Source organism: Protopterus annectens, chromosome 3.part1, assembly GCF_019279795.1.
Source record: "Protopterus annectens isolate FY-2018-M chromosome 3.part1, PAN1.0, whole genome shotgun sequence".
NCBI lineage: Eukaryota > Metazoa > Chordata > Ceratodontiformes > Protopteridae > Protopterus > Protopterus annectens.
In genome coordinates, this window is record NC_056732.1 from 1,392,874,239 (window position 1) to 1,392,900,339 (window position 26,101).

At 37.2% G+C, this 26,101-nt stretch overlaps 1 protein-coding gene across 1 annotated transcript in view; it reads left to right on the top strand.

Annotated features, from left to right (window-relative positions):
• LOC122798476 overlaps positions 1-26,101 on the top strand; it is an 820,137-nt gene that overhangs the window by 473,117 nt on the left and 320,919 nt on the right. The window contains exon 6 of the mRNA XM_044067429.1: positions 8,763-9,452. Coding sequence (XP_043923364.1) covers positions 8,763-9,452 — 690 coding nt within the window. The remainder of the gene's footprint in view (positions 1-8,762; positions 9,453-26,101) is intronic.

A 26,101-nucleotide genomic window follows, 5' to 3' on the forward strand; every position in this document is an offset into this window, starting at 1 on the left:
GCAAGAGTAAGGGAAAAGTATCTTGAAAAAAATAAATGTCTGTTTATTTTGTAGACAAAAATAGTTTGTGTTGATGAGTACTTGTATATCTCCATGCATGGCTTCAGCATAGAGTTTTGTTCAGTTATATAATGCTCTTTCCTTTCTCTGTTTCCCATCCCCATAGTATTCTGGTGGGGGTAGCAGTATATTAAAATGTATAAGAACTGGGATGAAATTTTGATTGATTGTGGGAAAACTTCCTCCATATACTAGAGGCCAGCCTATCCCATCCCAGAAACTGTCTGCTTAATTGCCTACACAATAAATTTGATCTTACAGTCAGCTTACCTGAACTCCAGAAGTACACCCAAGCCTGTGTTGCTGATTTCTTTGGACTGGGCAATACGAGTGTTTCCAGGCTCAACCCACTCCATTTGCTCTTGCTCCGCTCGGGCTTATTCTGCTCCCTACCCCTATTCCCACCCAACTCCTCTTTAATTCCATTTATATCTAACCATTAGTCAACTGACCAACATGTCCTTACATTAGTCAACCCACCAACATTTCCTTACATCAACCAATCATATCCCAAGAACAAAACCACACCCTGTACTAATCTCACAGCCATCCCAACCAATCATACCACAAATAATTAACACACCCTTTTCTGTCATCCCATACAATCACACACTAACCAACTAACACACCCACTGTCCTACAGTCCCTTAAGTAGCTAACACACACCTCACATGATAATTACAAAGAAATTACACAAATTGAAAAGATTAGCCTAGATCTGTTCAAGTAAATAGCAGAATTAAAGATCTCTAACTAAAAACTGAACTTTTTCCTTTTTATAATATAGCGTTTAGCTCAAATCCAAACTTCTCCTATTTATGTAAAACAGTATGCATCTCCTTTCAGCCATACTCATATTATCCCTCCCGATAGCAACCATCCTTACTTCCTACCAACATTCCCTCAGCTGGAATCTAAACTCCAAGTTCCCCACCAAACCCAATCACCTGGCACCTCACTCAGAATTCTCTACTATCTCTCCAGCCATGTACAGTCACTCCATTGTAGATTTAGCCCCATTTAAAATCTACCATTACCAATCTAAATGACATGTCAATGTACAATATAACCTATTTATTTCCAAAGACCTGGTGACTCTTGTTAATCTAGCATTTCATCTGATAGTCAGTGGGGATATCCATTCAAATCCTGGCTTCCCTTTAACTCCCCCATCACCTGAACTCCATAAGAAAACATGCAGACCTACTAGCTCTTAGCATTAACATTAAAAGTATACTGAACAAAATAGACAAACTCCATGCAACTGTTTCACTATATGCGCCTGACTTAGTACTCCTTACAGAAATGTGACTCAAACCACACAACAAAGATAATGAAATACTTCCACCAGGGTACAGTATAATTAGGACAGACAGATTATCTAAGAGAAGAGGTGGTGTTGCCCTTCTTTTCAAAAACAACCTCACTGTTGACAATATTAACATGGACATCCCCATATTTAACAATGTAGAGATACCTTTCCCCAAGATGAAAATCAACCAACTAAAACATCTGAACCTACTAGGTGTATACATACCTCCTGGGGACAATACTAGCACACTGGAATCTATACTCCACTAGACACCCCTATCCCTCCCTCTGGAAACAATCATCTTAGGGATCTTTAATATAGACTGCTCCTCTCTTAACTCACCCCTATCCCTCCCTCTGGAAACAATCATCTTAGGGATCTTTAATATAGACTGGTCCTCTCTTAACTCACCCCTATCCTCCAAGTATATAAATCTCTAAGGTTTCAGGCAGCTAATACAAACTCCCACCCATAAAGATAAATCTACAGATAAAGAGTAGATACTAACTGGATACTTACTAACCATCCATCCTCAGCACAACAAATTGGTACACTACTCAACACTCTAAGTGATCACCTCCTCACCTTTGTACTAAGACAACACATTAAACCTGCAAAAAAAAGTCCCTCCAACAAATACGCTACTCTAAAAAATTCAAATCAGATGACTTTGTAACAGCCTTAAACTACTACAACTGGTCTCCACTTACCTGCCTTCCATTGGCCATCGCAGCAAACCACTTTAACTCTACCTTTATAGATATACTTAATCAGCAAGCCCCTCCTAGAACAATTAAGAGTTAAATCCAACTACACCATCTGGCTCTGCAAAACCACCTGTCTACTTCTAAAAGAAAGAGATAAGAACTGGAACACCTGGCGTAACAATAAAACTAACTCAAATAGACACATATTCTTTGAACTAAGAAATAAAGCTAAAGGACAAATACAGAATAATAAAAAAGCAACTGCACTGACATCCAAACTAAACACAACTCAAACCCATAGAAATTCTGGGTGGCTATTAACAAAATTGTACAACTGGGTAAAACTATTACCCCCGCCCCCAAACATAGACGGTACTACTAACAACATAGCTACTCAATTCAATGAGTATGTCACAAATTTGATTCTTAAATTGATTACTTCTTCCTACACCACTAGTCTTCCAAATCTACATAATCTCCCAAACAACCAAAACCTCTTTTCACTAAGTCCAGTCACAACCAGTCTCATCTATAACCACCTCACCAAACTAAAACTAACTACCCTCGCAGCAGACAAATCCCAGCTGAATACCTGCGGCTCACAGCCAAAACCATCGCTTACCCTGTTTCCATATTAATTAACAGATCCATATCTGAGCAATCGGTACCTTCCCTCTGGAAAATCTCTCACATAATTCCATTTCATAAAGGCGGTTCAACAACTGAATTATCCAACTACTAACCGATAGCCATAGTATCCCCATTGTCAAAATTATTGGAAAAATGTATACACTCTCAGATACTAAACTGTCTCTTATCCAACAACCTTCTTGCCAAAACACAACACGGGTTCTGCCCATGCAGTAGCACTACCATCGCTTTCATCAGTTTTACCAAACCTGTCAAGCAACAACAGAACCTAGGTAATCTAGTCACTACTGCCTTTCTAGACCCGTCTAAAGCATTTGATATGGTCTCTCTCAACAAACTTCTAAATGTTCTCTCTGAACTCAACCTAGATAAATCCAGATAAATCCACCCTGCTCTGTTTTAAAGACTGCCTCTCCAACTGCCAGCAGGTCATTAAATGGATGAACTGACTATCTCCCCTCCTTCCAGTTACCCTAGGTGTACCACAGGGATCTATACTTGGACCCTTGAGAAAAAAAAACAGGAAGCCTTTACCACTATAGAAACCTGGCTGTCAAACTCTCAAGTTATTCTAAACCCCCCCCCAAAAAAAAAGAAAAAACAACATGCTTTTCTATCTCTAAAGCTACTGAACTACAGATAACACCCTCATCACCCCATTGCCACAAACCAAACTACTAGGGATAATCATCAACCAAAATCTTAAATTCGATAAACATATAACCCAGACCATAACTAAAGTTCATTAAAAGCTCATCCCCTTTATCATTGCAACAACTACCTGACCACAGACAGTAAAGCCATCATAGCTAGAACTCACCTGCTCTCCACATTACTATATTTATCCCCTGTTCTAACCAACCTAAACAAAGGTGACTTAAACAAATTAACCACTTGCTATAACAATAGAGCAAAATTCTCTACCAACTCCTATTGATCCCATCACTGTCAAGCCCTTAAGCAATTAGGTTGGCTAAAATTACCCAAATTATTAAACTTTAACCAAGTTACCATGGCACATCAGTCTACCACTCCAATAAAACACCTGCTATAATAGGCCTACTCACCCCTACAACAACAACCGCCGACTAAGATCCACAAACAAAGTTGTTTTTGTTGTTTGTCTTTCGGCTTTTCCTGGTAAGGGGTCGCCACAGCAGAACTCCGGTCCGCTAATGATTGGCAGTAGATTTTTACGAAACACCAAGGTGCCAGCTCGATGCCCAACCTTCAACGAAGGCATGCCCATTTATGCAGACATGTCTTTCGAACGCTACCCAACCGCGGGGAGGACATGCAGACTCCACACAGAAGGCACTCCCAAGCCCAGCCGAGAATCGAACAGGAGAACCTTTTGCTGTGAGATAACAACGCTACCGCCATACTACTGCGGCATTAAGATCCACAAACAAAGTGCTTGTAGAAATATCCAAAAGCAAATATACATCAGATGACGCCCTTTACTCAAGTGTAGTTGCCAAAATCTGGAACTTCCTCCTCTTTGAAATCTGAATTAGAGATAACAGATTTAACTTCAAAAATCAACTAAAGTCCTACCTAACCAATTCCTGGATATACAACTATAAAGACCCAGGCTAGCTAACTTAATTAATACCTAGTCCTTTCTCATAATTAGCTGTAAATGGTGTATTCCATGATAAAGGACTACAGTTGCACCGGGCATGACACTTCAGTGTGTATCACTATCTCACCTTAACCACTGGTACCTTACTTTCTAGGTATTATTTTAATGTATTTTGTAATGACTATGTTGTATATATTTGTATTGAATGTTTTGAATACTTTTTTATCATAACACGTCAGTGTGTGCCACCATCTCATGTTAACCACCTGCACCTTACTTTCTGGGTACTATTTTAATGTACTTTTGTAATGACTATGTTGAATTTATTTGTATTGAATTTTCTGATTTTTTTTGTATCATGATTATGTTGAACATCATTGTATTGAATGTCTTGAATATTATTTTAGTACTGTGATGACTACGTGGAGCTTTTCTCCCCAGACCTCAACTGGAAATGGGCAATTTCTGCCCAGTCAGACTTTTCCTGGTAAACAAATGTAAACTAAATAAAATAAACAAATAAATAAATAAAACTGACATTTTGAAGTTGGTGTACAAGATGAAGCTCTTCTTAAATCACTGTTTTCCTCAATTCTAAATGTGCACAAGTTCCCCACACTAAAGCAGGAGGTATCTTATGCAAAAGTTTAAGGAAGAGAGTTGCATGTTCCTTCTCCCTGTGTGTTAGCAGTGTATTAGACCAGGTTTTTCCTTGTGCCAAAGAAGGGCTGATCTTTAAACATATATGTCACAGTCAGAAAATTCAAAAAGGTAACTCCTCAGACCAACTTACTTGTGTCACTTCAAGAGATTGGATGGCCAGAGTAGTTCTGAAGGATGCTTATTAACATATGTTTATTTTTCATTCACACAGAACGTTCCTCATATTTCTTTCTGGCATGTTCCCATTTTCTGTCCTCATAATCTGTTCCTCAGTGAATAAGTATAGTATTTTTAGTCTTCACTTTCCAGTTTGCAATAACTCTCAGGGTATTAGCCAAGTGCCTAACAGTGAGTGCAATGATGCTCAATGAGAAACAGAATCATATTTATCTGTATTTGGACAACTGCTTAATAAAAGCTTGTTCCAGGCAACTACTAATTGATAATTTGGATGTGGTGACTCTTGTTCTGAGTTTCAGTATGAAGGCATTAGAATTATTTTTTTTCTCATAAAACAGATTCAGCAGTTGGACTACTTCATGAAGCCTAGACTCTTTACATTGTCCTATACTATAATTCTTGAACTATTCAAATAAAACTTGAAGCTTATTTAGTAATCAAAGTTCATGTTTCTTTCATTTTTTTTTTTTTTGCATACCAGCCTATCCACAGTTGGCAGTGGAATCTTCTCTTAAAACCTTTGTTTAAGACTTCCTCACTTAACACCAACTAAAAAGCGTAGCTTCCCCGTGGGATTTGAACTTTATGTTGGAGATGTTAACTTTATCTCCCTTTAAACCAGCAAATATTGTGGACATAAGATACCCTTCCTGAAAAATGATTTTTCTGGTTGCTGTTACATCAAGTAGAGGTATCTCAACAGTTAATAGAACTCATGCGTAAACCACCTTACGTATCAAAACAGTCTAACAGAAGAGAAATACAAGTTTCATGTCAAGTTGTTATCGGCAATGACTATTAATCAGTCCACAAAACTACTAGAATTTTAACCAAACCAAATCCAACAAGTAATGCTGTAAAACAAACTAAACCAAAAATCCTCACATTGAATCCAAAATCATGGTAAATTTATTAAAAATTTTTGTTTACATTTTCAAGTAAACTTCATCAGATTTTGATTTCAACATGCTGGTTTGCAGTTTATTTTATCTATACTGTCAAAATAAGGAGGAAATATCTTCTACGTATTTTGGGTGAGCATAGGCAGCTCAGATATTATGCCACAAGAACCCTTTTGAATTCAGAAAACAGATGATTTTTTTGTTTCATTCAAGAAAGGGTAGTCAGGCATGCTTGTCAATAAAGACTCTGTCTAAATGACTGACCTTCTGTATTATCTTTTGCTGTGACTACTTTGTAGAATAAACCTCAGCAAGAAAAAAACAGGGCTCAGCAGCAAGATCAGCAGCTTACTTTATTAATTGTTCTGCAGAAAACATTTTGGTTGCTACCACATGTTCCACTGCCTGCATATATGCAGATACTATAAATTAGAAGCATAGCTCAAAAGTAGGACAGGCTTTGGAAAGCTGTGCTACATGGAATCCTTTAAATGTCCAACTCCTGTGAGTCTTTATACTACTTGGGAAACTGCCAAAATGTCATGCTTTTCTTTTATCCTATTAAGTGGATACATATTGTTTTCTTGTAACTGTGTTATGTTTGGAATGGTTGTGTTACTTAACATTATTTTACAAATGATAATAGCACCTAACATTTTCTTCTTGTGAAAGCCAAAAATGGTTAAAATAATAGATATAAGCTCATAGCACTATTGACTATGTAACATCACCTCATGCATCAGCTATAAGTTTTAAAGAATCCTGTCACAAGATCAGAACTGACACTCCAAGGGATATAGATACGGCTAATAAAAACTCTTGCCAGAAAAAAGACCACAAAAGTAGATAAAATTAAATCTTAAATGATTTACTGTTACAGTAACCTCTCTCAAAAGATCAGCTGTTAAAGTAAATATCTTACTCATCTGTCCTTTCTGCTACAAAAGGCAATTATTTGATTGGCCAGTCTGCATGGTTAAGTAGCAGATTCTGAGCTTATTCAGCATACTACATGGTTTTATGGGACAAAGGGTAAGAATAGCCATGCTGCTTCTATTTTACTAGAAAACTGTTGTTATTGAGCTAACTTCTCATAGGGGTATAGTTGTGTAATCTGAAGATGATTTTTTTATAAACTGACTCACAGCAGTTAACCCAGTTTCATCTCCGGCACTTTGCTAACTATGGTGGGGTAAAGCTGAGCCAGAACCTCAGTTAGGAGTAGGGCAACATACAAAGCACTTGAAGACTGCAAAGAAAAAATGATAATGACCTACTCATATACTCATATGATAAGTTCCTCATAAAACTTTACATTTTCAGGATACAGCGGAGCTAAAGGCATTAAAACACCAGTGGGGTTAAACTGAAAGAGAAGTATGAAGGATAACTTAAGGTGAATATGAAGTCCTTCTGTTATTGTTTACTGCATAGTTAAGTGATCACAATTCAGTTTAATGAATTTAAGCAGCACACCACATTGATGAGGGTAATGCAGGGTTTGCTAACAAACCAAATCAGTAACGGAAAATGTAAGTGCAGGAGCCAGGAAACAAAGAGATAAAGTTACACTTGGACCACAAGCAGGATTCAGTAGAAACACAGAAGTACAACTGAAGAAGTCCTTTATGTGGATGAAAGCATTTAACAATTTAATAAAAATGTATTTTTTCTACTGAGTCCTGCTTGTGGTCCAAGGGTGTTCTAATGGCTGGTGTAGAACCCTGTTAACCAGACAAAGCCATCTGTAGGTAAACCTACATTACTTCCGTGCAAATGTGATATCCTGCTATTATACAATAACATTTTCTAAAAAAAAAAGAAATCCTTTACCTTTTTTTTTAAATAATCTCATTGTCTTATAAAATTGCGTTTCAGTTCTGTTTTTCATTTTACCATCTGGAGGATGGCTTATTAATATAGCAATTATATGTATATCCGTATATTTGTGATACCTACACAGTACTTCTGATCTGATGTACTTGATGCCTTTTTTTAAGAATTAATTGTGCACGTATCCAGTTTTTTCTTTTTACATTAAGGCACTTGTACATTCCTAACATACCCATGAGTGTTTTTTGGACTATGTTTCTAATTTTTATGTTTTATTTTGCTCAAAGGAGCAGTACTGTGGTATATATGAGGGTAGGATTTCCTAGAGCAATGATGTTGCTTAACAATGATTACTTCACTTGCAGTATGGATAATATGGCTGTTTTACTTTTTTATATATTTTTGTATCCACCGTTTCAAGTTTTTCTGTTCCTTTACTTTTGGTTTGTGGCCAGTCTTATTCCAGTGAAAAATGCTCAGCTTTACATCAACCACATAATTGTGAACAACTGTTCATGTTTTTGAATAACAGCAATGCTCCGTTGTAGAATTAAGATTTTAACCCTTCTTTGTTCTGCTTATTAAGGCACTGATAACAATGCACAGAGAGTAGATTACAAAACTAGATTAGTGCAAGTAATAACATTTCAGATTGTACATAATACAATTTGAACTGGATTTAATATGGAATTTTATAAAATTTTCATTTGTGCACCAATCTCACTGTACTGCCTTTTACCAGTCAAAAATTTATAATTGTTTACACAAATACCATTACAATAGGTTGCACATTTTTTAAACTGTATAAAGTGAGCTGTATTTCATTTATGCATCAAGGTTTAACACATGTATGCCTTCTGTTTTAACAGCCTATGAAGATAAAGAGATCAATGTAACATTTTGGAATGGAAAGAAAGCTAAAATTTCATATGGAGTTGCCTGTTGGATTCCACTAACAATGTATAATAAGGTTGTTAAAGAACTTCAAATGCCCCTGACAAGCAGAAACACACTGACCAGCAGTCCATGTCCAATAAATAATAAAAAACATTACTCAGGTACAATTAATTACATGACTGCATCAATACCCAGCCATATGTGTTCTTTAAACACATTTTACCAGTTTCCACATCCAAGTTACCTAACATACCCCTCATGCTGTTGTAATGACATCCGTAATGTACCCATATACTCTGGGTGCCTTCTCCCAGAAGTCAGAGAGTGGTGGCCTTTAACAACAAAACCTGTAATAAGTTATCCTGATGCATATAAAGGACATGATAAGAATGAAACACCAAAGATTTTAGAACTGGAAAGCTCACAGAAGGAGAATGGTTTAACACGACCACTACCACCACCACCATCATCATCATCATCATCATCATCTGAAGATGACTCAGAGAGTGATGGAGATACCTACCTCACTAAAAGCACTTTAGTAGATAGTGGTGTCAATACAGATTATACTCTTTTTGAAAGACCTAAGAATACTACCACTGACAGACCTAACTGGAAGTACTGGAAGAAAAGCAATCCAGAGCCTTATATAAAGAAGCCAGGTATGCAAGGATGTTCTTTTCAGAAATGTTTCAACATCATTTCTGTAATGCTGACTTGAGTAGAAAAATGCCAAGATGGTAACAGGCAACTTTCTTTTGTTATTTAGGTACAGGGCATAGTAAATTATGCATTGTTGGACTTTTTTCAGTATTTGTAAATAGGTAGTGCCCAGGAGGCATGATGTTTATGATTGAGATAACCCATCAACACCTCTGAAATGAAATAGATCATGTAACATGAACACACAATTTATTTTTTATTTATTTATTTTACATTTGTTAACCGGGATAGTCCGACTGGATGCATGTCCATTTTCAGTGGAGGCCCGGGGAGAAAAGCTCCAAGGGTAAGCAGATACAGCATTACATAATACCAGCATTACATATTACAAACAGACTATTTACAGAGATTACATAAGTAAGCAAGTTAAACAAGTTCCACAGGTTAGAGTTAATCCTGAGCGCAAGTCAAGATTAAATTAAATTACACAGTAAACTGGTTAATAGATTTTTACACATTCTAGAGAGAATTAGCCAGGCTTGATACATTGACATTGCCAGTTAAGAGACAAATGTTGTTTGAGTCTAGTTTTAAATTGACCTAAGGTGGAAAGTAAGGTAATATCAGCTGGAAGACAGTTCTAGGATCTACTTACAGAGTTTGCAAAGAGAGAGTCACCGGCTGTGTTATTAATTTTACTAGTCTGAATTAGTAGTTTGTTAGAAGATCGAAGCGGTCTAGGATTGTTATACGGGGTGATAATATTTTAAGTGCAGGAGTATTGTCCGGATTATAGAGGATTTTATAGGCCATAATCAGTTGGTTATACTGGATTAGGCTGGGTAGTTCAAGCCACCCAAGCTGATTTAGACTGATGCAATGATGTGTCCTAAAAGGCAGCCCAGTGGCAATCCTGGCAATGTGGTTGTAGCAGATTGAGCAAACTATATAAAATGAACTAGTATATACTAGATGTTCCCATTTCACTTTCACCCATGTTAATAATACAATATCACTACTCTTTGGTCATGTAATACAATGATTCATGCCAGGTGTCTGGGAGTGAAGTTATGATGGTGCCTTGCTATTTTGTGCTAATTGTTATAGAATATTAATATGCCTGGATCATAGCTCTGTCATTCTGGAGAATTCATACTCTTGCTGATTAATTTTGAAGAGCCTGCATAATAACACAGACATTGCAGACATTATTTCCAGTACTACATGGTAAGTCAGTTAAGGATGTCTTAGTCTAGGCAGTAGTATGATAACACAAAGACAAGGTCTCTGTGTCCACAGCTGGTGACAAAGTTGTGGCAATATGCCAGAGCTACCAATGGGTCATCTGTATTAGGCAGATGAAGTGACTGTCAGTGGTCTCGTTGTTCTCATAGTACAGGCCTTAGAATCCATCAATTTCCATATAATAGTGCCGGAATCTTGCAGGTCTGGTAGCACTGTCACTATGATGCTTACAAAGAATATGCATGTTAAACCTACATGCCCCCTAGATAGAAACCAGCCAGCAGCCATACGTGAATGATGACCTCTGATAGCACAGTCCCACATACCTGTTACTGGCCTTTTAGCAAATATTCAGAGTATAGACACTTGGCTTCATTTTCTAGAAGACATCTCAAGAAAGGTCATGTCACACTATGGACAGAATTGAATGAATCTTGTCAGAACTCTGAACAAGAAATAAATGTCAGCTGAGAACTATGGGGGGGTATACTGGAGGAAGAATAAAAATGAATGTTTTATTTTCTTTTTTATTAAAAATACTCTCAGTGAAGAAAAAAATTTTAAAAGAAGCAAGTGCTTGCTATTTTAAAATCGCTCCTTGAATCTGACAGCAGTCTGTACAAGAAATGAAAGCCTACACATTTCAATAAAATTGTCATAAAAATGTATCTTCTTTAGTCTCCAGTAGCAGTAAAAATCTAAAAAGCAAAATGATATGCTACCTTGAAAGTTCTGGAAACAGATCTAAACATTTGTCTCTAGAGCTACGTTATTATAAAGCATCTTAGGAGCATACACAGGATATGGATTATAATGTTAAATGTGCATTACTCTTTTTCTTTCCACTTCATATTACCTTCTGACATGTGCGGTAGAATTGTGCAGAAGATATTGTTATTGCCTCACAGCAAGTGGTTCCCTGGTTCGATTCTTGGGCTAGAGTGTCTTCTATATGGATTCTGCATATCCTCCCTTTGTTTGCATGGATTTCCTCTGGGTGCTCTGGTTTCCTCCCACATTCCAAAGACATGCACTGTGCATGTGAGTGTGTGGTGTGGAAGCCCTACCACGGCAGGGCTAACCACCCAACAGTGTAAACCTTGGCTCTAGATGACTGTCACTGTTGAAGTGACACCCTGACCACGTGTAAAAATGGAAAAAAGGGGTTGTGGATGGATGGATGGATGGATGGATGGATGGATGGATGGATGGATGGATGGATGGATGGATTACCTTCAAACACTAATCTATATTTGCTATATAGAGCAAGTAGCATTTTTCCTACCTTTGTCATCTGCTTAGGCTGGTAAAAATAAAAAAAAAATCTTTAACATTTGTTTCATAGACTCATAACACTATTTTTGTGCTGACATGTAAATTCACACTATTAGCACATTTTTCGCAGGATTTCTTTAGTAGTGACCTTTGAAAAATACCCTTAAGTCTTCATTTTGCTCATAGGCTGTTAAGATCAATCTCATCTGTAATAATTGATTGTTAGCTAATTGCACATTCCTCATCAATGAGTGATCAGAATGGAGGGCAAGCTGCTTTCCTCTGAAGGAAGCTTTAAAGCAGAATTGCCACTGGCAAGATGTGATGCCACTTTTCTAGTCACCATATTATGAATGCATACTGCATTCCAGTACTTTATTCTGAAGAACCTTCCAGTGACATGGAGTCCCTAAATAAAGAAAAAAAAATCTCTTATGAACCGTAAGTGTGGTTTCTCTAATTACTGTCCCTGGCACTGGAGGAACCAGGCAGGGAGAGAGTGTATTGAAGAGGTGTGTCCTCTTGCCGCTTCTGGGAGTGGGAACAGTTGTAAATACTTGTTAGTGTACAGAGTCGGTAGTATCATTTTCCTCTACGTTTGGCAATGATATAGAATTCCTATAAACTTCACCAATAAATTGCCATACACTTATGGTATGACTGTCTCTTCCATAATATGAAACATTTCCTAGTACTTTACTGTGGTGAAAGCTATATCTGAATTCATGCTTACCAAGCCTTCTTTACTTTGTGTAATATCCTTTGCTATTTATTTATTTTCCCACCATTTCCCACTTAATTTTTACCATTTTCAATCTATAAACAAATATTTTTCCCATCCTCAGATCAGCCGTTGGTGGTTTTTTGTCATTAGCCAGAATGATGTCAAGATTCAAAGACAAGATAATTGGCTGTAGAGAATTGGCAACCTGTACATTGACACTCTGAATGGATAAAGAACGTTCACCAGCAGGGTGTTAATGTACAGGTAATGTCTGCTGAAAAACAAGTACTCCTCTTCACTGCAACGAATTAAGCCATCATGAAGCTTGGATGGTTAAAAAACAAACAGCTACCATTTTTTTAGAATTGCTAAATCAAATTTGAACTCCTAGATGCTTATTTCACCCTAAACAAGATAACTTATCACTTCATAGCTACATATGGAGTACGATCTTTGTCCCCATTTGAGCATGATAGCTATCTTAATGCTTTATTGTTTAGCAATCGTAAAATTAAAATTATAAAGTAAATAAAGAATAACGCCTGCTGTGAGAGACCTCACAGCTCCTCTGAACACGTGTTATTTCCACAATAACACATACCCTGTCCGGCATTATTGCTTTCTTAATAATTAGCTATGTGGTGGATATATGTGTGTCTCCAAAATATGCAACAAAATCTTGAAGATTTAGGATTTTTGCCCGGAAGTATTTATGTAGCTATTTTTATACCCCAAGTAGACTCTCAGAGATTTTTTCCTAAGGCAGACAGTAAATATTGGAGGTGTGAAGGGGAAGAAAGAGGTAATTGATAACATATTTTCTGGGAGTATGGTGAGTTGGCGGATTTTAAGGATTCCCTGCGGGATGCACTGTTGGAGATGCTGGGTGGGCAGATTAGTCTGATGAAGGAGATGATTTTTCTGAGCTATGATACAGAATTGGAATTGTCTAGACATGGTAAGGTCTTGCTGTGTCTAATAATGGTGGCTGCCAAAAAAGCAATTTCTAGAAAATGGAAATCAGAATCTAAACCAACTATATTGGAAGTAGTGAATATAGTAACAGAGATAAAGCAACTGGAATTGAGATCTTTAGAAAAGAGTAGGAGAAAACTACATAGGAAAAAATGGGAATTGTGGGAACAATACATACCAAGGAGGAATGAGGTCTAAAACGTGGCAGGACTTAAATGAGCTATGTAATGTTTGAGCAAGAAAAATTGGGTTGATTATAAGTGATGTATAATGTCTGCAACTGGGAGTGTGCCAGTATGGTTTGTGATGTAAAATGCTTGCAACTAGGATTGTGTTGGTGTGGTTTGTTTTCATTTATATAAATGTATGATTTCCTACATAGTAAGTGATGGTTTAATAAAGATGTTTCTTGTTAAAAAGGCAGGAATTGAGTAATTTATGTAAAATTGCTTAGGTTATATGATATATAGCAATATATGCGAAGTATAATGTTTGTCATGTTAATATAGTTTGATTACATTTCTATGAATATAAATTTGCCTATGTCACAAATGATAATTCAGTAAAGGTGTTTTATGTGGCTAGTGTCATTTTAGGAGGATGAAGTATGTGTCAGCTTGAGAAGAGATGGTTGACAAGCTTCTTGCTTTGACTTGATGGTCTGTACCTCTCTGTTTCCAAGGCTTTCACTCTCTGACTAAACCCTTTTCTGCCCCCCCCCCCGTGCCTTTTTTTAGGCAGAGTCCTTCTGATGGGCATTCAAGCCTAGTACATTCTAAAAAAAAGCTCAAACTTATTTTATTTATTTATTTATTTATCTTTGTTTACCAAGAATTCATACTGGGATAAAACCTTTTTTCATTGGAGGCCTAGAAAGTAAAGCTCCACATATGACACCAGTTTTGACATATACAAAAAAATGAAATATAGTTACATTATATCAGAAGGAATGCAAAATTTAGGTAAGTGTACATACATAAGAGAACAAGCTTTATGAAAGTTTACATAAACATCATTTATAAAGAGAGTATGTATATAGAGTGCATTGGTATATGCAATGTTGAACATTCATTAGAAATAGACACAGGTTTGTAAATAACAATGACTGATATAACACTACAAAAGATACAGCAATATTCACTGTGATTTTTAGCGATTAATATAATGAAATGAAGAGGCAACTTAAGTATGGAAATATTAAAAAGGGAGAAAGTGATTGATAATGAAATATAGTAGGAAGAAGTTCATGTAATATGTTTGAATGAAAGTGTTTACATTTTTAATAAATTTTGGTTCTAGCCTTGCCTCAGGAGCTTTGTTTTTTTTTTTTTTTTGGAATAAAATATAGTATGATATGTTAGTAGTGGAGCAACTATAGGTTCATAGAACATAGGTTCATAGATTAGTACTAGGCTAACTGCCCTTTTGGGCCATTTTCAGCCTAGCCAATTACCCCATGTGAGAATCAAACCCTGCATTTATGTTTGTAAGGTAAACACCTTAACCATTATGCCAGCCTCCCACCCTATGTTGTTAACCAGTGCAGTGTCTATTCGGGGTGCGCATATAAATAGTTGTTACTCATGGCTAAATCCTCATGCAAAGAAGTTAGCACTTTAAGCCAAAAATTAGGTACACTGCATCTGGGCCTGAAGTTTTCCAGTTAAGAGTCTTTTCTCAACTTTGTTTCAATATCTCTGGCTGTTATTGCATCCCATTTCATATCCTGTACCTTTAAACTTCTTAGTCTTTCTTTTACTTCTATCCATTTAGCATCTCTGTTATGTTCCACAGGATCTTCATAAATATTTCTCCAAAATGTAACAACGTCCTCTTTTTTTTGGCGGTCTTTCAATTCCTTTTACCTTATTTCCCAATTCTCAATAAAACTTTTTTGGGTCATTAATAAATTGCTTATTTTATGCTTTTCACTTATATTTATCTTCGTATCTTCTAAGTCTTTCCGCCTGTTTTGAATTTTTCAGTTTATCTCCAATAGTGCATAATAGATCCTGGTCTATTCTAATACTGCGCATTGCTTTTATCACATCCTTGTTGGTATTTTTGTTGATCTAGTCCCTCTTCTATAATCTTCCAACAATGACACTTCTTGTCTTAGCTACTTTATAGTTTTCTCTATTTGATATTTCCATGATGGTATTCGCTTTCGCCCCCCCCCTTTCCCTTTAATTTAGCAGCACAGTAATATATCCTGTTTACTTCTGTTATATCGTGTGGGTCTTTAAGGACAGTCCTAATTACTGTGTTCATTTGTTTTATCAAGCTTCTGACTTTTGAGGTTTTATTAACCTTCTGCAGTCTATTTCTCTCATTGATCTTGATATATCTGTCTTTATTAAATCAAGCAACTCTTCTCTTAACTCCTTTTCTTCATATTGAGGGCACATCCCTATGAAAGCATCATTACTATTAAGATTGAGAAGTAAAGTATTTAGGAAAGTGAGAATATTTGGGGCTACTTGGACTATTATAAGGAGTATTAATCTGGGCTAGATGAGTAGAGAGAGAGAGAATGATGAAACTGTGACAGAGGGATGACAGTGAAATAGTGGTTCGTCTAATTAGAGAGAAGAAGAGATCTGAGTCTTGTAACTTAAAGCCTGTGATTTATATAATTTATTTAAACAAAGTTAGTCCTTGTGGTTTAGTGAGTATCTTACTGGCTTGATGGAGAAAAAAGGGGGAAGTAGAATAAAAACAAGTATTTGGAGGAAAGGTAGAAAGCCAAATAAATTGTATTCTAGCTGAGCAGTAGCAGACCCTATTTTTTCTTGGATATTGTTTTAGTAGCAACTTGAAGGTATGTGTCTTGTTTGTCTGCTTTATTTGGAGTGTTACAGAGTCCCAGTTTTTATTGACTTGGTGGGAGTATATAGACTCCCCAGCTGAGATGCTTATTTTGGGCATGGGAAGGACAGACTTGTTACTTGACCATAGTAGTCTAGAACTGGAGTATGTTTGAAGCATATTTTTCAATGCTGGACATTTTTCAGGGAAACAAATTAAGCTGGGTACTATCTTTTGTTGTGAGTATGAAAGATAGTGGGGGAGTTCTAGCCAGTGTAATTTTTGGGTCTATATTATGTGACTGAACTTTTAAAAGTTCGAACGTCATATGGTCAACACCATATGATCAAACTTTTAAAAGTTCGAACGTTTCAGCGGAGATCTCCGTACAGTGCAGAATGGGAAGATTTCCCTTTTCTACACTGTAGTGTGATCTTGGGGCTGGTAAATTTAAAGAGCAGGGGGTGTGGGGGTACAGCCTCTACGTGCGAGGTGCGGGGGTGCTTGCCCCCCTGCTTAAAACATTCAGGTAGGTTTTTTTCTGTGTGTTTTTTTAATTAGATTTTCAAACTTTTAAAAGTTTGATCATATGGTGGCAACCATATGACATTCAAACTTTTAAAAGTTTGATCATCTAATATAGATGCTAAATTTCTAAGGGCTAAGTGGTGATAGATTTTCAAACTTTTAAAAGTTTGATCATATGGTGGCAACCATATGACATTCGAACTTTTAAAAGTTTGATCATCTAATATAGATGCTAAATTTCTAAGGGCTAAGTGGTGATAGATTTTTTGTGGGATATTTGCTGCAAATCTGGCTATTTTATTGTAATGAGTCAAGTTAAGTTTTACAGTAGCACTGGGATTTGAAAGAAGGGGCTGCATATAAAAAGGATGAAGGTCGGTAGGCAGGGGTTGTGGATTGTCTTGCAGAGTTTGGGAGACAATGTTTTTCTGTATGCATAGTAATCATAGATTTCAGTGGGTCTTTCTGATTGCCTGGAGCAGTGCTGGCCGTATTTAAGTTTGTCATCTAGTAAGACTCTGAGTAGCTTCATTTGTGGTACACATTAAATTTTTGTGTTGTCAGATGGCAGGATGCGGAATCTGTGTTTTTGTTCTATAAGATATTGGGGAGTAAAGAGCATTAGTTTTATTTTCTTGGAGTTGAGAAGTAAGTTTGCATTGGTGAAGCAGGATTCTGTGGACAGGAAAACCTGCTGAGTGATATCTTATAGGGTATGAAGTGATTGTGCAGAGCGGATGTGTCTTGCATTATCTGAATATTGAATAAGGATTGTTTGCTGGAAGCAGTATGTGTCTGTTCCTAGTTTAGTGCCTAACATGTCTTTAGAACTACTGGCAATTTTGGAAGCATATCATTATTTGTCAAGGATATTATCATATCATGACAAATTCCTCAGGACACCAAATTTGAACTCCCAGATGTCTAATTTGCCTTAAACAAGATGAATTACCACTTCATAACTAGATAGAGTGCAATCTCTGTCCCCATTTAAGCATGATAGCTACTTTAACAGTTTAGCACAAATTCCCATTAAACCCAAAACCTTTCTACTTGGGGACTTCAACTATCCGGCAATAAAATGGCTAACCTATACTACCAATGGGAGGCATACCCAAAGCTTCCTTGATATTATAAATGTTAACACCCTTGTGCAAACAGTTAGCCAACCTACTTGGGGCCCAATACCCTTTACTTTACTCTGACAAATAAGGCAACTTCTTGCACACCTCTGTATATTATATCAGAACACAAATCAGTGACCTTTTCCACTGAAAGTGGTGACACTTCTTTTGTGTTTAGGGACTTCTCAAAAGCAAACTTTCTCCATTTAACTAATGACTTAAATAAATTCCTTAGTAATCTTCCTCCAATGGATCCCATTGCTAAAGTTACTGACCATGCCTCTCACTGCTGCTCCTACTTAAATAGTTGTATTGATAAGGTAGTCTGTATTTGCACCAAATATAATGAGTAATTAAAAAAGTAAACCACTATGGTGAAATGCCCATATAAATAAATTTTGTAACAAGAGAAAGAAATTCTTAATACTTATAAGCAAACTAGTAAAGAGTTTAACGGAACCATTAGGAAACTCAGAGTTGAATATGCATTTAAAATAGCCACTAAAGCCAAATAATAACTATATGTAGTCTTAATTTTCACTGCTACAGTAGCCCATGAGTAGTGTCCTGCCAAGGACAGCTTGCCAAAGCTCTAACTCCCCTCCTTCTCACGGACAGCTGACAGACTGCACACTTTTTGGAGGAAAGTATTATCAGCAACCAAAGGGAGGTAAATCGTCAATATGTTCCTGCTGCCTAAAGGAGAAGCAACTCTCTGGTTCCAGAAGAACAAGTCTATCAAAAGCAAAGCTTCCAGCCTTACAGATAAGACCCCTTTCTCTTTTGAATATTTTTCATTGAATATTTGTGGTATTATTTCTGATATTGCATATATATATATATATATATATATATATATATATATATATATATATATATATACAGATCTACTTCATTTGCCCTAACTTCCAATTGACCGACACCCATTTGCCCTACCCCATTTGACCGACACTTCATTTGACCGACAAGTATTATTGGCAAGTAAATGGAATATGCCCCCTTCCCCACTGTAGTGCGACTCTGGAGTTAGAATATATAGGGGGGCAAATCACCCCACTTACTTTTGTTTTAGTAAGCAATATTAAAGCAAAACTAAACATTATAATATGAAATTAAGTGGGGGGCTTCACACCCCACACCACCCTAACTATATATTCTAACTCCAGGGTCGCACTACAGTGGGGAAGGGGGCATATGCCAATTAATTGCCAATAATACTTGTCAGTCAAATGAAGTGTCGGTCAAATGAATTTTAGGTCAAATGAAATTTCAGTCATTTGGTGTCGGGCAAATGAGTGTCGGTCAATCGGAAGTTAGGGCAAATGAAATAGACCCATCTACACACATAGATAGATATAGATATATAGATATACAGATACAGTGCACCCCACACCCCCCTCTAGTTAAATATACCAACTCCGAGACCGCACTACATTGCAGAAAAGGAAAATCTTCCCGTTCAGCGCTGTACGGGGATCTCCATTCAGACCGTTCAAACTTTTAAAAATTCGATCATATGGTCTCGGCCATATGCGCTTCAAACTTTTAAAAGTTCGATCAACTGAAGGGGACCCATATATATCATATATATATATATATATATATATATATATATATATATATATATATATATATATATATATACAGATATATATAGATATAGATATAGATATTACTGTTATTTGTGGTATTCCACCTTAAGAATATCAACTTCTGTCAGGGATTGTATGTGCTTCTGCTATGTTTACTTGGTTTATTTTTTAATTTTGTGTGGAAAACTGTAATTTTAGAAAAATATTAAGTATTTGAGTTGTGCTTTTACAGCTGGAATGTATTTTTCCCCACCTGTTACTTTTTTAATATAATTAGAATGTTTTCTTATTTCTGAGGTAATAAATGTTGTTTCTAACTAAATGTTTAAAGTCTGACGACACAATGTTCATTGTATTGCTTGTTTTTACTAGTTTGGGGAAATAAAATATGCTTGGTGCTTACTAGTGAATATTTACCAACACCCAGTTTTTCTGAGCTTACTGTACCAAATAATCAGGTTTCTTCTCTGGCTACAAGGATAATATTTATAATAATTCTGCTTCTTCCACTCTGCATGTATCCAAAAAGAAATAAACAAGTAAAACTTGTTGCCTCAGCCTACAGTTAGTCACTCTGGCATGGCCAAAGATGGCTCCACAGACCACTGGTGTAGCTGTAAGGGCCACTGTGGACCTGGGGTTAGACTCATCCTTAGGGGTTGTTCCAGTACCTGTTACATGTATGGGAGAACCAAACACTTCAGGTACAGGAGTTCTCCTCGACCATTCTCCAAGTAGGGATATTCCTAGGAAAAAAAAACAAACTTAATTACAGGTCAGATAATCAGGTTATTTCAGCATATAAGTCAGATGTTATATCTTTAGCTGCGTGTTTTGCAGTCAGTCAGTTTTGGGGCTGATTGCTTTTCACACTTATAGTGTAGGTATCGCCAAAGAACAGTATGTGTTTTCACAGGATGAGGGTTTTGGCAGACTGAGTGATTCTCTTCAGGAATCCATCATCCAAAATTCTCACTCTTCAGGTAGTGAACCTGAAGTTAATCCCATACAAGTTTTTTTTCCTGTGCTGAGACTGTTGCTAAACTTGGGGATATTTTTCTTGGGAGCAAACAGGGGCTTCCCCAGAACTGGGCACATTTTATGTTTTAGTAGAGGACAAGGTTCCTAATTCTGCACCTATTGCTCCCATATTGCCAACTCTTGAAGACACTTTTAAAGCTGCTTGCAAGGCTCCTGACTCACTGGATGTAGTTCCAATGAAAGCTAACTGTCAATTGACCCTGCTACAATAACTGTAGCAGCAACAGCTAACAAGAAATCTTTGGCTTCCTCTAACCCAGTACCCTCTGATAAGGAGGGCAAGTGTTCAGACAAAAGGTAAGAGACAATGTACTTGTACTACGTTAGTCTTTAGGATCTTGAATTAACAGGGCTATATGTGGAAGTCTGTTAAAATGTCCTTACAGTGTGGAAGAATTTGCTACTTCATTGTCTCCTAAAGGCAGGTCATATTTGAATCAGATTTTTTCTAACTTGGCACAAATTTCTAAACATGCTCTGAAAAGTGTATATGGTTGTGCTGACACTGTGTCTATAGCTTCCGCTTCTTCCATAGTGTTGAGAAAATTTGTCTGGAAACATATTAAGATTTTTTTTTCTGATGATTTGAATGCTGAAATTCTTAATTCACCACTTAGCCTGAATCTAGTATTTGGGCCTGCAGCTACACAGATCCTGAAACAGTGGGATGACAGAGGTAAATTGATGCATGGAGTCTCTTAAGATTTTTCTGGTACTCAGGTTCTACCCTACAAAGGCTGCTTCACAATCCTTTAGAGAGCAGAATAAACAAAAATCCCAGTCTAATAACAAGCAGGCCCCCAAAAGAAAATGGCAGGAGGATAACCCTTCCAAACCAAATAAAGGAAGCAACCTTCCCCAGAAGAGTGAAACTCCTGCTAATGAATGAATATGCCAGGAATCTGATCACCTTACCCATACCTCCTGCCCCATATTCTCTAACTCTCATTCCAACTGACCCTCATCATCTTAGACTGAGGTCAGATGGTTTCAGACAAATGGCCATTGAAGGTGATTCAGAAAGGATTCTTTTGGCAGTGGGTGGACTCTCCTCCACCTTTCAGGGGAACTCCCTTACATCCACCAAACCAGACAAGCCTATTTCCATCAGTGATGCAACATATGTTAGAAGCAGGGTTCATAGAACCAGTACTTGCAAACACATGGGCAAAGATTTTTATTATAGGATATGACCACGGTGGTGGAGCAGTTAACGTTGTCCCCTCACAGCAAGAGGTTCTCCCGTTCAATTCTCGGCTGGAGCGCCTTCTGTGTGGAGTCTGCATGTCCTCCCCGCAGTCGAGTGCCATTTAAAAACATGCAGGTAGGTGCATGCATGAATGGGTGTGCCTTCTTTGAAGGTTGGGCATTAGCTGGCAACTCGGCACCGTAAAAAATCCACTGACAATCATTAGCGGACCGGAGTTCCGCTGTGGTGACCCCTAACTGGGAAAAGCCAAAAGACATTAGTTTTAGTTTTGGTACCACAGAAAGGGCACATGTGAAGATCTGTGTTAGATCTATCTTTTCTCAGCTTGTATGAGGAAGTTTCGGAATTCAACATGTTGAACCTACAGTCAATGCTTGCACTACTTCCAGATTATTATCTTATGGTAACACCAGATCTCAAAAATGCTTACCATTCCATGCTCATTGCTCACATTTTCAGGGAATTTCTAAGGTTTGCTGTATCTCCCTCATATTTCAGTACTCTGCATTAAACTTTGAGCACTCCACTGCACCTCAAGTGAGGACAAAGTGCCTAGTTCCAGTGGTGGCTCACTGCAGATTGCAGGCCCTCATCGTTTTTTCTTATTTAGATGATTTTGCTTATTTCTGCAGAGTCATCTACCAGATGTTTGGAGTACTTAAAGGGGTCCAACTTCCTGACACATCCACAATTTTCCAACAAAAGGCCTTCCTTTCAAAAGAAAATGTAATAACTTACTAGCAGATCTTTCTGAGTTTTTTCTCAATAGCTTCAGGCTCCTGCAAGAGAATTTCTCAGGATTCCAGGCTTCATGGCATCCATGATCCTCATGATATCAGTTGCCAGATTATACATGAGAAAAATCCAATGATATCTGAAAAATTCTCAGACCCAGCCCCTACACCCTATGGACTTTCAGATTCCCATGCTGGGGTTTTTTATACCGAGAACTACAAAGGATCAAATGAGTTTGAGTCTAGAACTCCTTTTCTCTCTCTTCCAACCCCCATTCAATCTGTCCAGACAGACTCTTCAAATTATGCTTGGGGTGCATGTTCCATGGGTGTAAAAGTGTAGGCTCTTGAGAGAGACAAATATCGCACATAAACATCAAGGAAATGCTAACAGTAATTCATACTTTTAAATCTCTACACCATCTATGGGCTCCAGGCCCTTTACTGGTGGTTACAGACTGCACCACAGTGATTTGGTGTTTCAACAAACACAGAGGTACAAGGTCATACCCTCTTTACTGGTTGGCTTTTCAGTATTCTCTGACTTTTCAGACCTCCTACTTTCTTACTTTCTGTCAGAGCAAAACATTGTGTCAGACAGACTCAGCAGACCATGGGCAGAACCTCATGAGTGGAAACTCAGTGCAGGTGTACTCCAGGACTTGATCCAGATGTGCTGGTCACCTCACATATATCTGTTCTCCTCTTTACAAAGCATACAACTAGAAAAATGTTGTTTGTGATGTCCTTGCAGCCAAGCACAGAGAAGAAAAGCTTTGTCATTTCCTTGGCCAGGCATATTCCTGTATGTTTTTACATCCTTTCCAGTGATTTTCAAGGTACTTCTAATGATTTAGAAAGATTACCAAAAGTCATTGTAGTGACTCCCTTTTGGCACAGACAGAATTGATTCTCCCATCTTACAGAATTGGGCAATTATCATATGCTTTAGGCACCGTTTTCATGAGGATGTGCAGCAGGTAGTAAAAGACATGAGAAAACCTGCTGCTAGAAAGTCTTATGCTGGCAAATGGAAGAGATTTTCTAGTTGGCCTCACCAGTCACAGGGATCCTTAAAGGGAAGTAGCACCTCTGGTTCTCAAATATTTGTGTGAGCTACTTAGAGATGGCTTGCCAAATGCTTCCATCAAGGTGCATCTTGCAGCCATCTCAGCTTATATGCCTATGGATCCCCTCTTTCTTCTATGCTTGTGGTAAATCAGTTTTTAAAAGGAATGTTGCAAATGAGACCTCTCTCACAAGCAAATTTCCCCTCCTTGGGATTTCAGTTATGTTCTATAAAAACTGGCCTTAACTCCCTTTGAACCAGCATCTCAGGCTGGCTTGCAGTTCATTACTTGGAAAAGTGTTTCATTATTGGTCTGATATCTGCAAGATGAGTTGCAAGAACTCATAGTAAATGAACACCACACAGTTTTCCACAGCGATAGGGTTGTGTTATGAACTAATCCTTCATTCATGCCTGAAGTTATTTTTTCTGAGTTTACCTTGAATCAAGCCATCAATCTTCCAGTTTTCTTCCAAGAACCAAAAAACTAAGGAGAGCAGGCGATATTGTACTTGAAAGCCTCACCTTGCGTTTCGCGCAGAAGTGGGAGTGTTGCAAATGATTGACAACCAGGTCTGCATATGTAATGAGCCATAATTGACATGGCATTCAAACTGCAAATGAATGGACTTTTTTTTGCTAAAAATAAAAGCACACTCTTGAAGAATTTTAATTGCTTGTTACATTTTGTAGTGTTTCAGATCAAAAATAATAGCTTTTTTTGCTAAAATAAAAGCCCGCTCTTTTTAGAATTTTAGTTGGTTGGTAAGCGATTCAAATACAAAAATAATAGCTTTAGTCAACTAATAAAGGGAACTTAAAAAAAAAAAGGACACTTGCCATTTTCATATCCCCCTCCCCGACAAAGACACACCTGCCCAAATAAGGGACTGCCCAGCTTAAAGGAAAACTGGTGGTAACCCTAGGTCAGGACAAGAATAAGAGCTTATATACTTTATTTTGAACAAAAAAAATGTATCTCCTGATTAAATCATTAGCTAAAAAGTGACCATGTAGTTTACCGTTTAATTTAAAAGAAAATATACTTTGCAGACAGCCAGATGCAGGAACAAAACAAAGTTTCTGAAATATGTCTTTTATTCAATAAATATGCATTTCTTTGTTTATATTAAAATAAGAAGCAAACAATTGTTCTCGAAGACAATACAAGACACGTACTAAAAGCCGGACAGTGTATTAGGATTCTTCGAGGGAATACATATTCATTAGTGCCCGATTACGAAACAGCACGGGGGCGGGTTTTGGGCGGAGCATGCCACTGCGCATCTGGTGAGGCCCTCAAGTACAATATCGCCAGAGAGTAGATACTACATACTTTAGATGTACACAGGCAGCTCAGGTAGTAAATGAGAAAAAACACCATAGCACTGGATGTAACACAGCAGAATATCCAATTTATTGTAAGTAAGCGCTTTCAAGGGTTCACCTCTTCATCAAACTTAGATAAAAATGACTTAAAACAACCACATTAAATAGTATTCCAATTAACATTAATTACTTCAATTAAAAACAATTAAATTATTTAAAGCCATACTTAACATTTTTAAAAACAGCACAGCATACATAAACTAAAAACTAGTGTCTCAACTGTCTCGCTTTCAGGAAAGGTTTAATGGAGACCATATTATTCAAACCAGGCGCTTTATCAGCGTGCAGTAACATAATCCATTTTTGTTCAGCCACCTCAGTAATATTCCTCATATCTCCTCCCCTTTTTCTGACTGCAAGTATTTCCAAGACCAGAAACTTAAACATATGCTCACTACCTTCATTCTTGATGTGCATAGCCAAGGCACTCCTTTTCTTTTTATTTCTTATATTCCTCATATGTTCAAGTATCCTGTCTTTAAACTGTCGATTAGTCATGCCAATATAATATGAAAAACCAATAACTCAAATATATTACATTGACTGTTTTAAAGTCAGCATAGTGGGAGGGCTCTATTCTGAAGCCTAGCTTAGGGTGCACAAAGTTAGTACCTGTGTGTATATATGCACAGGCAGTACAACTCCTGCATGTATATGTACCTACTCTATCTGATCTAAGAGTAGTCCTATTTAAACTAGATTTATAACAAAGATGGTTCTTTAGGGTCTTATTATTTCGAAAGCTAAACTTAGGTTTGTCTCCTACTATCTCCTTCAACCCATCCAAAGTAGAGAGTATATTCCAGTTCTTATTGATGGCATCGCAGATCATATTTATATTACTAGTATATGTCAAAGTTATTCTTAAATCATTACTACTCTCATTAGTGATCTGTCGAAGCATCTCACTACTCTCAACAACAGTACCTACATG